At 53.4% G+C, this 14384-nt stretch overlaps 1 protein-coding gene across 1 annotated transcript in view; it reads left to right on the plus strand.

Annotated features, from left to right (window-relative positions):
* Il17ra (interleukin 17 receptor A) overlaps nt 1-13817 on the plus strand; it is an 18821-nt gene extending 5004 nt beyond the window's left edge. The window contains exons 2-13 of the mRNA XM_055604271.1: nt 1485-1509; nt 2176-2322; nt 3014-3126; nt 4067-4193; nt 5738-5785; nt 5937-6100; nt 7444-7527; nt 7937-8021; nt 8729-8740; nt 8986-9087; nt 10659-10700; nt 10965-13817. Coding sequence (XP_055460246.1) covers nt 1485-1509; nt 2176-2322; nt 3014-3126; nt 4067-4193; nt 5738-5785; nt 5937-6100; nt 7444-7527; nt 7937-8021; nt 8729-8740; nt 8986-9087; nt 10659-10700; nt 10965-12466 — 2451 coding nt within the window. The 3' untranslated portion in view covers nt 12467-13817. The remainder of the gene's footprint in view (nt 1-1484; nt 1510-2175; nt 2323-3013; nt 3127-4066; nt 4194-5737; nt 5786-5936; nt 6101-7443; nt 7528-7936; nt 8022-8728; nt 8741-8985; nt 9088-10658; nt 10701-10964) is intronic.
* Nucleotides 13818-14384: the final 567 nt, after the last annotated feature.

Below are 14384 nucleotides of genomic sequence, written 5' to 3' on the forward strand. Positions count from 1 at the left end.
ATAGATAGATAGATAGATAGATAGATAGATAGATAGATAGATAGATAAGGTGGAGCGAGTGAACCCCTGTCTCAAGACAGCAAAAGGGAGAGACATGATTGAGGAGCACATCGTGACATCAACCTCTAGCTCCCACACATACCTACAGACCTTTGTGCATGCATACCCCACTGCCCTTCCTCCTCCTGTCAGGATAGCGGCCATCTTGCCCTGGATTTTAAGTAGCCACTACCCCAAATGGAATACATCCTATTTGTTGTTTTTGTAAAAGCTCCTGATCTCAAGACCAATTTCTGTCCTGCTGTGTCCCAGTTCAGAGGAGTTCCTGATGGGAAGAGAGAATCAGGTTTGTGGGAGTTAGTCTCAGAAGATAGTGAGCAGAAGTGGCGTGATAGGCCTTGTTCTAAACCTGCAAGGCACATTTGGCAGGCTGTGAGTGGATCCTGGCATGACATCACAATTGTCCCATGGCCCATGTTGTAGATGAACCCTGGGGACACCACATTGCCCTCAGTCCTGCCCTCTGTTCCCTCTGGGGAGGCAAATGTTGGCCAATGCCCATCCTACCCACGGGGCATCACTGAGCAGCCTAGCATCTAGCCCTTCCCTCAGCTTCACATCTGAGTCTGGCCACAGGATGGCTTGGGCCAGTCTGGGTAGTTCAAAGATCGGGAAGTGGCAGCGCCTGAATGCCAGGGCTTCCTTGCTGCGTTGCCAGCACTGACTGTGGAGGTAGAGTACCAGACCCCGTAGAGTCCCAGATACCAGCTCTCTAGAGGATGCTGAAGAAGCTGAGGCCTTGAGGAAGGGGGCGTGGCGCGGGGGGGGGGGGGGGGGGGAGAAAGAGAGAGTGTGTGTGGGAGAGTGTGTGTGTGTGTGTGTGGGAGAGAGAGAGTGGGGGGGAGAAAGAGAATGTGTATGTGTGTGAGAGAGAGACCCAGAACAATTAGGCAAACTTTTCCTAATGAGTTTACAGGGTCTTAGTACATTTTTCATAACTGATCTGCAGCAGGAATTGTAAATTTGACCCTTTACCTCTTAGGAAAATTGGAAGCCTTGGAATTTACAGGCTTTCTTTGCCAGACAGCCCTCTTGGTTTTTGTTGTTGTTTTATCTGGCTTTATTTTGTTTTTGTTGTTGTCTCAATTCCCAGCCCATAACAGTTACTCAAACAGCCTCCAGGTCTAGCCTGGCAGCCTACACCTTTGGTTCCCGCACTCAGGGGACCCCGTCTCAAAAAGAAGCCAAAAGTATTTAAATAAATGAAAACACTCCAGCTGTGTTTGCTGTGTGCCCACCGCACACCTTATCCTTACTGGACAGAGGGGGAAAGTGCGTGAGCCACTGAGGTACCTGAGAGCAGAGAGTGAGCTGTGAGGGAGACAGGAGGGCTGTGTGCTGCTCCCGTGGGGCGGAACAGGGAGCTGGGCCACCGGGAGCCTGGTCTTTCTCGTCTGTAACCGCTGCCTTCCTCCTTCCCACAGGAGCTGAGCTGCAGAGTCAAGAACAGTAAGTCCTCTTTTTGTCGCACTTGTTGCTGCTCTGTTGACGCAGTGACCTCCGCAAGACGGCCTCTTGTGCGTGCTTGGGACGGGTTCTCCCTGTAACCGTGCCATCTCAGATGGATTTTCAGGGTTGCCAGGGGCGGTACCCTAGTGCGCCTACCTATGCCCGACCCATTTAGTTCTTCACAGGATCCATGGTGCTAGCTGGGCTTTCGGTTTGTTGTTGTTGTCTTCATTCATTTATCTGTTTGTTCATTTTTTCCTATGCTGCGTATAGCAGCCATTTGCTCAGACTCAGCAAGCTCTCACCACTGAGCCACAATCCCAGCCCCTGGCTGTGTTAAGGATGAGGCTCATACCTCAAGTGTCAGCGCTGATTAGGGGCCATGACCAATAAGATCAAAGACGCTCTCGATACTGCCCCTCCCTCCTGTGTCCCGATTTCCCATGGCTGCTTCTCCAAACCCTCCTCCCCCACATGTTCTGTGTTCGTGGAGCTCTGTGAGCACCCTAGACCAGCGTTAGGAAAGAGCAGGGTGGACACCGGAAGCTTTCGAACAGTTGCAGAACCATGAACCGTGAACCATGCTGGAACTCCTAGCAGCTCTCTGGTCCCTCTAAGCAGATCTTACGGTCTTGGCTGCCCATCTCTGATAGTTCTCCTTGCCAGGTTCCTGCTTGGAGGACAGCTGGGTCCACCCTCAAGACATGACTCCGTCTTCCCCGAAGCACGTCAGTGTCCAGCTGAACTTTTCCTCCACCCGGCACGGAGACCTCGTCCCTGTGTTGCACATTGAGTGGACGCTGCAGACAGATGGTGAGTGGCCATGTCCTATCACGTCACTCCCAAGGTCTGCCCTTCGGAGACTACTGCTGACTCCTGTTTGGTGCTGGAAGGTTCCATCATTCACATAGGGAAAACTTCCCGTCTCATGCCCACAGAGTATTTTCTATTCGAACTGCCTTTTTGAAAGGCCTTCCCTAGCAATAAACTTTTTTTTTTTTTCATTACATGGGAAGATAAAGGCAAATGGCTAACTTTATAAATAATTCCAAATATTTGCCAGGAAAAAAAAGGTAGCAGCTTGCCAGCTGCTTTTTTTTTTTCTTAGCTTAGGAGCCAGAACTTTTCAAAACATACTCCAGACCTCTTTAGGGGGTTGATGGCAGAACTTCTGAACAGAGGCAGCCCCAGCCGTGCAAAGGGGCGTCAGCAGGTGCTCTCTGTAGGCCCCTCGTAGGTGTGTTAGATGCAGTGGCCTGTGGGAAGATGAGGAGGTAGCTGTCTGTGGCACCGTGTCCTGCTGCCAGGACTCTGGCCACGTGGTTGCAAAGACTTTGCTGCTTCCTGGTATAGACTGTCCCTTGTCCTCGCCCCATGAGAAGGTACTTTCTGTGAGGCCTAAGAGTGGGGAAGTGGGGAGTTAGGTAAGAGGGCATATGGGGAAGCGCCACACCCCGGAGGGGGTTGCTCTGCATCTATGTGCCCTCTCCTCCCTGGCCTGCAGCCAGCATCCTGTACCTCAAGGGCGCCGAGCTGTCCATCCTGCAGCTGAACACCAACGAGCGGCTGTGTGTCGAGTTTGAGTTTCTGTCCAAGCTGCAGCATCATCGGAGGCGGGTAAGAAGGCAGCTGCCTGGACTGTGCCTCAGTGACACCAGCACAGACTGCTTGTCCCCAAAGCTACACTAACTGACGTGAGACACTAACTGGGTGAGACACAGTGAGGGGCAGAGCCTGGCACGCCCACCCCTGCGTAGGGTTATTTCTCCCACTTGGCCTAGCTGTCTTTTTGTGTTTTGTTGTTGTTGATGTTGTTTTGTTTTTGTTTTTGTTTTTCTTGAGACAGGGTTTCTCTGTAGCCTTGGCTGTCCTGGACTCACTCTGTAGACCAGGCTGGCCCCAAACTCACAGAGATCCGCCTGCTTCTGCCTTCCAAGTGCTGGGATTAAAGGCATGCGCCACCAACGCATGGCATTTTTTATTTTTATTTTTGTAAATTCATAGTGCTGAGAGTAGAACCCAGGTACTCTGTAAGTCTGGTTCATTTGTGCGTGTGTGTGTGTGTGTGTGTGTGTGTGTGTGTGTGTGCGCGCGTGCGTATACATGCGCCCTCACCTCCGTCATTCTTCAGCATGCAAATGGCATAGCCATCTATTGATGAACTTTTAATTTATTTTTTAATAATGTATTTATTTTTAATTTATGTGCATTTTTCCTGCATGTATATCTGTGTGAAGGTGTCAGAGCTTGGAGTTACAGACAGTTGTGAGCTGCTGTGTGGTTGCTGGGAATTGAACCCGGGTCCTCTGGAAGAGCAGTCAGTGCTCCTAACTGCTGAGCCATCTCTCCAGCCCCAAATGATGTTTTTTGTTGTTGTTTTTTAAACAGGCAGAAGGGACAAAGATCTCTTGCCTCTCATTTGAGATTCTGTGGTTGTCCTTTTATCCTTTTGTTTGTGTCTTTGTTTGGCTGATTGTGGGGAGGTGTGGGATTGGAACTTTGGACACAAGTGGGTGAGGGTGTCATGTGACCCATTGCGTTCCCTCTTCTTCCTCAGTGGCGCTTTACCTTCAGCCACTTTGTGGTAGATCCTGGCCAGGAGTATGAGGTGACCGTCCACCACCTGCCCAAGCCCTTCCCTGACGGGGACCCAAACCACAAGTCCAAGATATTCTCTGTGCCTGGTAAGAGTGCCCGTGCAAGGGTCTGCTTGGTGCTGGGCTCTGGGTGAAGAAAGTGGGGTGGGGGTGGGGGCTCAGACGTCGGAGCTGAACCCTGCTCCACAGTGGCTGCAGAGCCAGGTGTGCCTGCAGCTGAGGCCGGAGCCATTATGTCTTGAAGGCAGAGTCTGTCCTCTCTTTTTGGAGACCCCGAGGCTATGTTGGCAACTAGAGCCCCTCCCTTTGTGCAGAGAGGTAGTCCCAGAAAATGCCAGATCCCTGAAGGGAGGTGGCCGGTGCCCTCAGCCTTGACCCATTTTCCCTTACTTTGCTCACTTCCCCCCACCCCACCTGCATTTGTCCAGCACCCATCCCGCATTCCCTACTCTCTTGCCCCACCAATCCACGCTGTCGGTGAGCACCGCCAACCTTCCTCTTGTGAACCATCATTTCTTCAGTGGCACTTTCTGTCTCTGCCTTGCCCAGAACCTTGGCCACCGCTTATATCCTTTCTCATCATACCTAGTAAGTAGCTAGGGAATTTTGTCTTTTGTTCCTGTTTTGTTTTACTGATGGCTCTGGAGAGAAAACTCGGAGCCACAGACACACCAGGCAAACACTTTACCCAGCCAGGACATGCTTGTTAAAGATGGGGACTGCCCCTCACCCTGAAGCACACACTGTCATGACTACACATTCACCTGCTCATCCGCTTCCTTCCCCACAGAGCCTCTTACTCTGACATGTTTGCTTCTGTGGAATTGATCTGCAAAAAGAGAAAAAGAAAACAGCAGTGATCTCCATTGTATGAGCAATGCCTAGGACGGCACAACAGGGGGCTCCATAGGCACTTGCTAAATGACTACCCACCCTCCCTCCCTGCCCCTGGGAACTTGTTAGAAACTTGATTCCCAAGTGCCCAGTGGCAAGGTGCCTGTCTGGGTTTAATTCACTGTTATACGGGCAAAAAAGAGAAAAAGGAAAAAATGAACGAATTAATAAATGCTGACTCTTGGCACCTTCCCAGGGCTCCTGAATGAGAACCTAGTGATAAGTGTGTGGAGATGGCAGAGAAGCTAAAGTGGGGGCCAGCAGGGCTCCCAATGACTGTAAAAAGCAAGGCAGAGGCTTGAAAGATGTGTATGGGAGAAAACTGGAGGAAACTGGGGATTTCTGGCCACCTGAAGCAAGCTCTGAACTCAGGAGGAATATGCTTGAGTCAGGCGGGCTCCCTAAAAGAAGAGCGTGTTCCCCAATTCTATGAGTCTCTATTTTGGCCTGAAGCAGGCTGTGAAGGGGCACAGTAGCCTTGGCCCCCAGGGCCAAAAATCTGCAAGAACAGGCTGCATGTGATGACACACATCTGTGATCCCAGCACTCGGGAGGCGGGGGCAGGCGGATCTGTGTGAGTTTGAGGCAGCCTGCTCTACGGAGCAAGTTCCAGGACAGCCAGAGCTATGTAGAGAGACCCTGTCTCAAAAAAGAAGACAAAACAAAAACACCAAAATCTGCAAGAGCAAATTCCCTAAAGGAGAGGCTTACTGATTTCTCTTTTATCGGTGTTGCAGACTGTGAGGACGCCAGCATGAGGAGGACTACAGCATGTGTGAGCTCAGGTAACTGGCTGCCCGGGAGCCCTTGGCCTGGGACACGCAAGCACGCAGTAAAGTTGGCTGTGTGCACACATGTGTGCTTGCCCACGTGACACACATGCGTAGGGTGGGACACCCCCCTTCTCACTCCCCACCTACCCTGCACCCATGGCAGGCAGCCTGTGGGACCCCAGCATCACCGTGGAGACCTTGGACAGCGAGGAGCTGCGAGTGAGCTTCACCCTGTGGAACGAATCCGCCCCCTACCAGATCCTGCTGGACAGTTTCTCACTCGCAGATAACCAGAGCTGCTTTTATGACTCTAAGCAAGTACCTGCGGTGAGTATTTCTTACCCCCACAGACATAGATTAACACCCCTCTCAAATCCTTAACCTTCCTCCCTGCTGGTCCTAGCTAACCCTGTTGCCAGAGCCCAGCACTCAACTCAGGGGCACTTGGCTGCTGCCTTTCCCTCTCAGGAGGTAGAGGGTTCTGGTATCTTTGTGGTTTGTTGAGGACAGTGGTTTTTGGACATAGGTGAAATGGGAGAGTAAGGGTTAGACTAGATATAAATACAGTGGATTACGTCCTCTTTCTACTAAACCCTGAAGTGAAGTTCATATTGAATTGCAAATTGAAAGAAGTAGGAAAAAGTCTCCATGGAGCCTTCTCCCCTGCCTTCTCCCAGCAGAGAGGCTTAGACTGAAGCCAGCTGTAAGGTGTTTGGTTGTGGGCTGAAACTTCATTCGGTCCTCTCAGTCTAGTGGGGATATGGCTTAATAAAGTCAGTTGACTTGCATTCAGTAGATGTAAGGTAAAAGGCTTGCAATCCTTAAATTCCAGAAGTCAAACTTCAAAGTTCACTGAGGCCTTTGAAGGCCTTGGACTAGTTGTGTCCTAAACTGGTAGTTAAGGGAACTAGTTATTGGGTGTATGGGAGGGTTCGAGTGGAGGAGGTGTTAGAGTTGCAAGTTTTGTTACTTTCTGTTTTCCTGCTCCTTAACTACTTGGAGGGCCCTTTCATCCGTTACCGACTCGTCGGTAGGTAGAGCGGCGATTGCACTGCGCAGCCCACCGACCGCCGTGTTCTCACCCCATCCAATCCACGCCCTCCACAGCCCACATTGTAACTGGTCTCTCTCTTTTTTAAGATTTATTTATTTATTTCATTAGGTATACAATCTTCTGCCTGCATGTACCTCTGAACACCAGAAAAGGGCACCAGATTTCATTATAGATGGTTGTGAGCCATCCTGTGGTTGCTGGGAATTGAACTCATGACCTCTGGAAGAGCAAGCAGTGCTCTTAACCTCTCTGAGCCATCTCTCCAGCCCCATAACTAGTCTCGTTTTATTTAGTTGTGTTTATTCTACTTTTTCCTAAAAAATTTGAAATTTAGAAAGAAATGAGGAGGTTAAGACAGAAGGAAAGTAGGTAAGGCCGGGCGATAGCCGACGTGTGCCCAGCACCCTGCTGCATAGACGTAGCCGAGCCTGGTCCCCAGCAGCCACAGCAGCGAGGGAAATGGCCATCACTAACCGTGCTTAGGAGCCCATCCCAGGCTAGTCACCCTGCAAGAGTACAACAGCGTTTCTAAGGGGGCGTGGTCCGCCAAGGGTCGCTTGCCCAGCACGCAGCACCAAGATCTTCCCCAGCCAGCTCCTTCCACCTCTCTCTCCAGCCCAGACAAGAAGAATTCCACCAGCGCGCCAACGTCACATTCGCTCCACACAAGTCCAAGTTGTGCTGCCACCACTACGTGCAGGTGAGCGGGCAAGAGAGCGCGTGCGCGCGGCCTTCCGCTCAGCTGGGTAAGGCGGGCCAGGCGGACAGCTCCAGCCGCTCCTGGCTGGCAGCACCACGGCTGCCTTTCTCAGCTAGTCCTCCAGCCTGGCAGGGGCCTTTCCCTTCTGTACGGTGGGAGGCCTGCTCTAACAGTCACACTGAAAACTGAGGCGGTACACCAGGTGGGATGGAGCCTGGCTACATTCCCCAGGCTGGCCTGAGGAGACTGCCTCGGCTCCCCGAGCAGCTGGGACAGGCACAGCTACCGCATACAGCTCAACAGCCATGTGGAGACCCGAGCCTGGCCGGGCAGGGTCTGTTTCTCACAGATTGTCTCTTTTGCTATGAGGGTACGGGTGGGCATCTTCTTCACCCTTCTGCTTCCCCAGGTCCAGCCCTACTTCAGCAGCTGCCTGAATGACTGCTTGAGACACGCTGTGACTGTGCGCTGCCCAGAAATCTCAGTGGCCCCAGGTAGGAGAGAAACAGTTGTCCTTGGTGTATGTAGGGCAAGAGCAGACGGAGGCCGTCCAGAGGAGAGAAGTCCTGACTGTGGGGAGAGGGAAAGTTGGCTCAGAGCTGCTGCTGCCCAACCTTAGAGTGCAGGATGACGTCTCTAAGTTGGACTCCTTGCTGCCTTGCTGCGCACCTATAGGCAAAAGACTTAACCTTTCCCGTCAACTCAGTTCCCTTGGCTGAAAAGCGAGATAATTGTTCTCATAGAGTTAGAATCATGATGTTCCACAGAAGTGCTTTCATATGCCGGGTTCACGCCTGAGAAAATGGAGGCACAGATATTGATCTGCCCGTGTTCACACACTAGGACATAGCCCAGGTTCCTACTTGGGGGTTGGCAGCCACACGTGCCTGCTCTCAGCCTTTGCCGGGTGCAGAGCAGACAGGGGCAGAGGTGGTGATGGGGCGGAAGGAACCCTGGCCCCTGTGGGAAGGGTGGTGTCTGTTAGTGCTTCGACTGAAGGGGCTCCATGGAGGCTACAGCAGGTGTAGCTATGCCCTACTGCCATCTGGTGGGTGAGGTCATAGTGGTGTCTCCGGTGGGTTGAGACTGTTGGTGGGCATCCCTGATAGGTTTAGGGCATTGGTGGGCATCTGTGATGGGCTTGGCTGACTGCTAATCATTTAAAGTAACCCTGTCCCTATTTCCTTTTGTTCTGTTACAGATTCCACTGCAGGTAAGTCCTTTCTACAATCAAAGCCATCCCGAAGGGACCTCTTGAGGTCCCAGCTGATCCCTGAGTCAGTCCAGGAAGGCACGCATGGACTGACCAATGCTGCACCCATGGCCAGCCAAGGTGCTATACTAATATTACAGTGATAATACAGTGATGTGTTAGTGCAGCCTGGCGCAGGCCAGAGAGGACAGAGCCCAGGTTGGGGGGGGGGGCTGCCCGGGCTCACTCAGTTCTGTGTGTCACAGGCTACCTTCCCCTCTGGGTGTACGGCTTCATCACGGTCATCGCCATCCTGCTAGTGGGCTCCGTCATCCTACTGATCGTCTGCATGACCTGGAGGCTTTCTGGTAAGGAGTAGCTGGCGCTCCCTCCCTTCTTCCCAGCCTTGTAGTCTAGGCTTCTGTCCAGCTGAGTTTAAGGGGCTTCCTTCACTCCATCCTTCCATGCCAAAATTAAGCAGAGCCATGGCTTCTCTTATGCAACCCAGTGAGACCTGGAGTTAAAGACGAGCTCCATGTGGGACCATCTGAGCCTCAGGCTTCTCTCTGACCAAATGGCAGGTACAATGACATGCACATCACGAGGCTGTGGTGAGCACTAAAGGAAGTGACAAGTGGGAATTGGCACGTGGTGTTTGCACGGTGCTGTTGGCTGCAGTGGTATTTTTTCCCTCGTTAGAGTTAGCGTTTGTAAAGTCACCAGGCTGGAAGGAGCTGGGGGCGAATTCCCTGCATCAGCCACCATCAGTCAAGCAGAGCAGCCCCAACAACTTCATCCTCAAGGCCCCAGGCGTGTGCCTCTGAGGTCAGAGGTGACCCTGAGGGACGGCAGGCAGTGATGGAAAGGGCTCGGGCTCTTGACCCTGAGCTCACAAGGGAAGATTCTGGGTCCTCACCAGCTTTGCAGTCACAGGAGACTTACTCTTGGATTCCATTTCCTTTTTTGTAAAACGGGATACGGATGCTTCCAAGCACCTAGAGTAACCGTTTGTTCCCTGCGTGGCCTCCCTCTGGCTGAGTTTTAATGGGGAGAGTGTGTGTAGACAGTCTAGGAGGCTCAGCTTTCCCTGTCTGGTGGCAGAATGTGTGTTCAGTCATCTGGGAAAGCTGCTTCTACACTCGCCGACCTTCATTCTGGATCGTGGTTCACCTTGAATTGTGGGGTCCACAGGATTCTGGGAAGTGTCACATGGCATCTCTTGTTAATGCCGAACCAAGCTGCTAACACATTTCCTACTACTCCTCACCACAGGAAAAGGAAAGGAGAAACCTTTCTCACCTCAAAGATTGAGGATTGAGATTAGACTCTAACCCTCTTCTTTAGGAGCTGAGACGTAACTCAGGGGTAGAGCACTTGCCCAGTATGCACAGACCCTGGTTCCCCTCCCTGGACCACAAAGAAATAACCCTCCTGGTCACATGTCCAGGGGAACAGTTACCTAAACATGTAGTTCCCCTTCCTCACCTCAAGGACAACAGGAGGAAGTGTCGCAAGGGCCCCGAGCCCCATGGGAGCTGCTTCTGGCAGGCAATGTTGTAAGATGTCCACCTTCTGCGTGGACTGCCCTTCCCTCCAGTGGAGTCTGCTCGCAGGCGCCTGGGAGGCAGAGCCGCAGGAAGGGGTCAGGGAGCACACCCCAGTCAGGTCGGTGGCTCCCAGCTTGGATAATCCAGCCCTCAGCTGACGGAGGGGCCCAGCACTGCCCACATAACCTCGAGAGTGGCCCGCCACAGACCCGCTCCTCATGCCTGTCAGAGGCATTAGCCGCTTACTGGAGCCCCTGACGTGGGGCTCACACCCACAGGGTGGAACTCGGGCTGCTCCCCTTGTCATGCAGCAGCTCCCACCAGGCACCTGTGAGCTAGTCACCCTATTTCTCTTTAGCATAAGCCGCTCAATAGATCTCCTTTCCTTGCAGGGGCTGACCCTGAGAAACGTGGTGATGACTCCAAATTCAGCGGTTAGTAGCACCTGCTCTGTAGGGTGGTCTGCCTTTCTCTCTGAAGCCTGGCGGTGGGTTCCTGGGGTAGATGGCTAGGTTGTGTTTCTGGTCAAACTGAGTCCTTTCAGAAGGCTCCACCCTTACTTGGGACACATGTCTCTACATCATTCAGAGAGGACTTTGGCGTGCCCCAGACACAGGGCCTGGGTTTCCTCTTCTTAATTGCTCAAAGAAGGGGAGGTGAACGGCATGAATTGGCACGTGTCTCCTTGTCTCTCACAGGCATCTTGCCCACAGCCGACCTGACTCCCCCACCGCTGAAGCCCAGGAAGGTCTGGGTCGTCTACTCGGCAGACCATCCACTCTATGTGGAGGTGGTCCTAAAGTTCGCCCAGTTCCTGATCACTGCCTGCGGCACTGAGGTAGCCCTCGACCTCCTGGAAGAGCAGGTTATCTCAGAGGTGGGCATCATGACCTGGGTGGGCCGACAGAAGCAAGAAATGGTAGAGAGCAACTCCAAAATCATCATCCTGTGCTCCCGAGGCACCCAGGCCAAGTGGAAGGCCATCTTGGGTTGGGCTGAGCCTGCCGTCCAGCTACGGTGTGACCGCTGGAAGCCTGCTGGGGACCTTTTCACGGCAGCCATGAACATGATCCTGCCGGACTTCAAGAGGCCAGCCTGCTTCGGCACCTACATTGTTTGCTACTTCAGCGGCATCAGTAGTGAGAGCGATGTCCCCGACCTTTTCAACATCACCTCCAGGTACCCACTCATGGACAAATTTGAGGAGGTTTACTTCCGGATCCAGGACCTGGAGATGTTTGAACCTGGCCGGATGCACCACGTCAAAGAGCTCACAGGGGAAAATTACCTGCAGAGCCCCAGTGGCCGGCAGCTCAGGGAAGCTGTGGTCAGGTTCCGAGAGTGGCAAGCCCAGAACCCCGACTGGTTTGAACGTGAGAACCTCTGCTTAGCAGATGACCAAGAGCTCCCATCCCTGGAGGAAGACGTGTTTGAAGACCCGCTGCTGCCACCAGGAGGAAGAATTGTCAAACAGCAGCCCCTGGTGCGGGAGCCCCCTTCTGGAGGCTGCCTTGTGGTAGATGTCTCTGCCCATGAGGAAGAAAGTGGAATGGCAAAGCTGGTTCCCCAACTGCGGCCGCAGAGCGAGCTGGAGGCTCAGACCCTCCAAACCACGGTGCTGCCTGCTGAACAGGTCCCTGCAGCTGGCGTGGTGGACCCTGTCCACTTTCCGGATGGCACCGGAGCAGCTACCCAGCTGACCCTGGCCGAGGACAGCGAGGCCTGCCCCCTGCTGGGGGTGCGGAGGAACAGCATCCTCTGCCTCCCCGCGGACTCAGACGAGCCGCCTCTCTGTAGCACTCCCATGTTACCACCCGACCGCCTCCACAGTGAGGCGAGGGAGCAGCTAGAAAGCCTGATGCTGTCGCTGCTGCAGCAGAGCCTGAGCGGACAGGCCCCGGAGAGCTGGGCGAGGCCCGCCGCGGCCCTCAAGGACTGCACACCCTCCGAGGAGGAGCAGCGGCAGTCCGTGCAGTCCGACCAGGGCTACATCTCCAGAAGCTCCCCGCAGCCCCCCGACTGGCTCACTGACGAGGAAGAGCTGGACCTGGGCGAGTCAGCCGAGCCTCTCTCTCCTGCCGTCCTGCAGAACCTGAGGAGCCTCCAGCGGCAGCTCTTCTTCCAGGAGCTTGAGAAGAACCCCGGACGGGACAGCTTGGAACCATGGAGACCCGCCACAGAGGAGCAGGCCCCGTCCTAGGGCCCCCTGATCCCGGGGTGCTTAGGAGAATGTATGATGTACTGTCGTGTGCTTATATGTGTGGAAAGCGCCTGCTTTGAAATGTGGCTATCTAAGTCTGGCATAGTGTTGTGTCCCTGAAGTCCCAGCTCCTGGGGACAGACTTGATGATCTCCTAGACCCAAGGGTTCAGGGCCAGGGTGAGCACCATAGCAAGACCTCAGAAGAATAACATAGACATCTTGATTCTGATCCCTAGGCTCTCCCCTTTACATATGTCTATGTGGTCATCATGGCACAAGAGTCCACAACCCATTTTCATTCACCCTTTGACATTGTATTCTGTGCCTACCATACATCAGGCATTTGGGATTCAAAAACAAGTTACCTGACACAGCCTCGGCCATGTAAAGTCCAGAAAGGATGCACCAAGCAAGGTGGCACACACCTTCGATCCCAGCACTCGGGAGGCAGAGGCAGGAGGATCTCTGTGTGTTCAAAGCCAGCCTAGTCTACAAAGTGAGTTCAGGACAGCCAGGGCTCTGTTACACACAGAAACCCCATCTCAAAATAAATAAATAAAGACCAAATCTAGTCAGGATGAAAAATTAACCAGGATGACAATTTTAGACATGAGGCTCAATAGAGGACTGCTGCCCCGAACTGCAAAAGAACCCCAAGAGCCTGGGGGCGTGAGGTCTGGGCAAGGGGAAGCTGCTTTCCTGGGAGAGGAGCAGCCTGTGGACTGGGTGTTCGGAAGGAGCCGGCGCTCGGGGGAGAGAGTTTCGTGGACTAGGCTGGGAGCAGCTGGGGCTCCGTTCCTAAGTGGATCTGCTGCCCTGTGGGGAGAAACTGCATGCCAGATATGCTCAGAAGCCTGCTCAGATCAGATTTTTAGAAAGTCGGGATAGAAATGGGTGAGGCAAAGCCGGAGAAGCAGAGTGTGAGATCCTGAGCGCAAGCGCCGGCTGCCAGGCCGGGGGAGGACTGTGGCACGTGACTGCATAGGCCGCAGCCACCCACCTGATCCCAGCAGCGTGGGAGCCTGCGGTCCCTCAGCTCTACCTCGGGGTGGGGGGTGGGGGTCGCAGGACAGTGGAGAACGTGGCAGGCCCTCCAGGGTCAGAGGAACTGCCCAAGGTGTGAGGACAGGTTGTTTAAGGTTGCTGGGCGCCCTCTTGAGGCAGAAAGCAGGCTCGCGCCTTGGATCCCAGAGCATGCGCAAGTATGCATGCCCTGAAGCCCAGGGCAACCCGCTGCCAACTTTTCAGGCTTTGGCAGGAAAAGGACCGTGAAACGCTGTGGGGAAAGAAAAGGCAGTGATTGTGTGTGTGCATGTGTGTTTACAATAATAAAGTTGTTATGTTGGTAAGAGCGCATAGTTGTTAGAGAATCACCTTGTGCCATAGGTCTTGGAGTTCCTACTTTTAGAGTCCTTATAGACAAATCTTGCCTAGCATTAACAAGCCCTTGAGGTTCAAGTCTCAAACAGTGCAATTCATATCCAACCCCGCAGTAGCTAAGGGCTGGGTGAGAGAAAGCAAGCCTGCCCACCCACCAGCCTTTTCCAGCTGTATCTTCTCAGAAGTTCTGGCAGTGAGGGTCTTGGTGCCTGGATACCAGTCAAGCCTGTGACACGGCCCCTCCATCTTCATATATTGACTAAACACCAAGGGGACCTCTCAGCAGTGAATGAATCAGCCCCTCATGAGCACAGAGCTGGCTCCCAACAGCGTCCTCTCCAGCCTGGCCCAGTGCTCACAACCCTCAGCTCCCAGCTGCTGCCCATTAGACCGTATCAGTAAACTGAACCTTCTGACCCCTAAGGCCTTTCTGAGACATTCACACATCGTATGGTTTACAGTTGACCCCGTGTAATTGAGTGGGTGGCTTGGTATATTCAGAGTTCAGTGACTGTCAGTATAATTGGCTTTAGAGC

Source organism: Psammomys obesus, unplaced genomic scaffold (assembly GCF_907164565.1).
Source record: "Psammomys obesus unplaced genomic scaffold, mPsaObe1.curated_primary_1811, whole genome shotgun sequence".
Classification (NCBI taxonomy): Eukaryota; Metazoa; Chordata; class Mammalia; order Rodentia; family Muridae; genus Psammomys; species Psammomys obesus.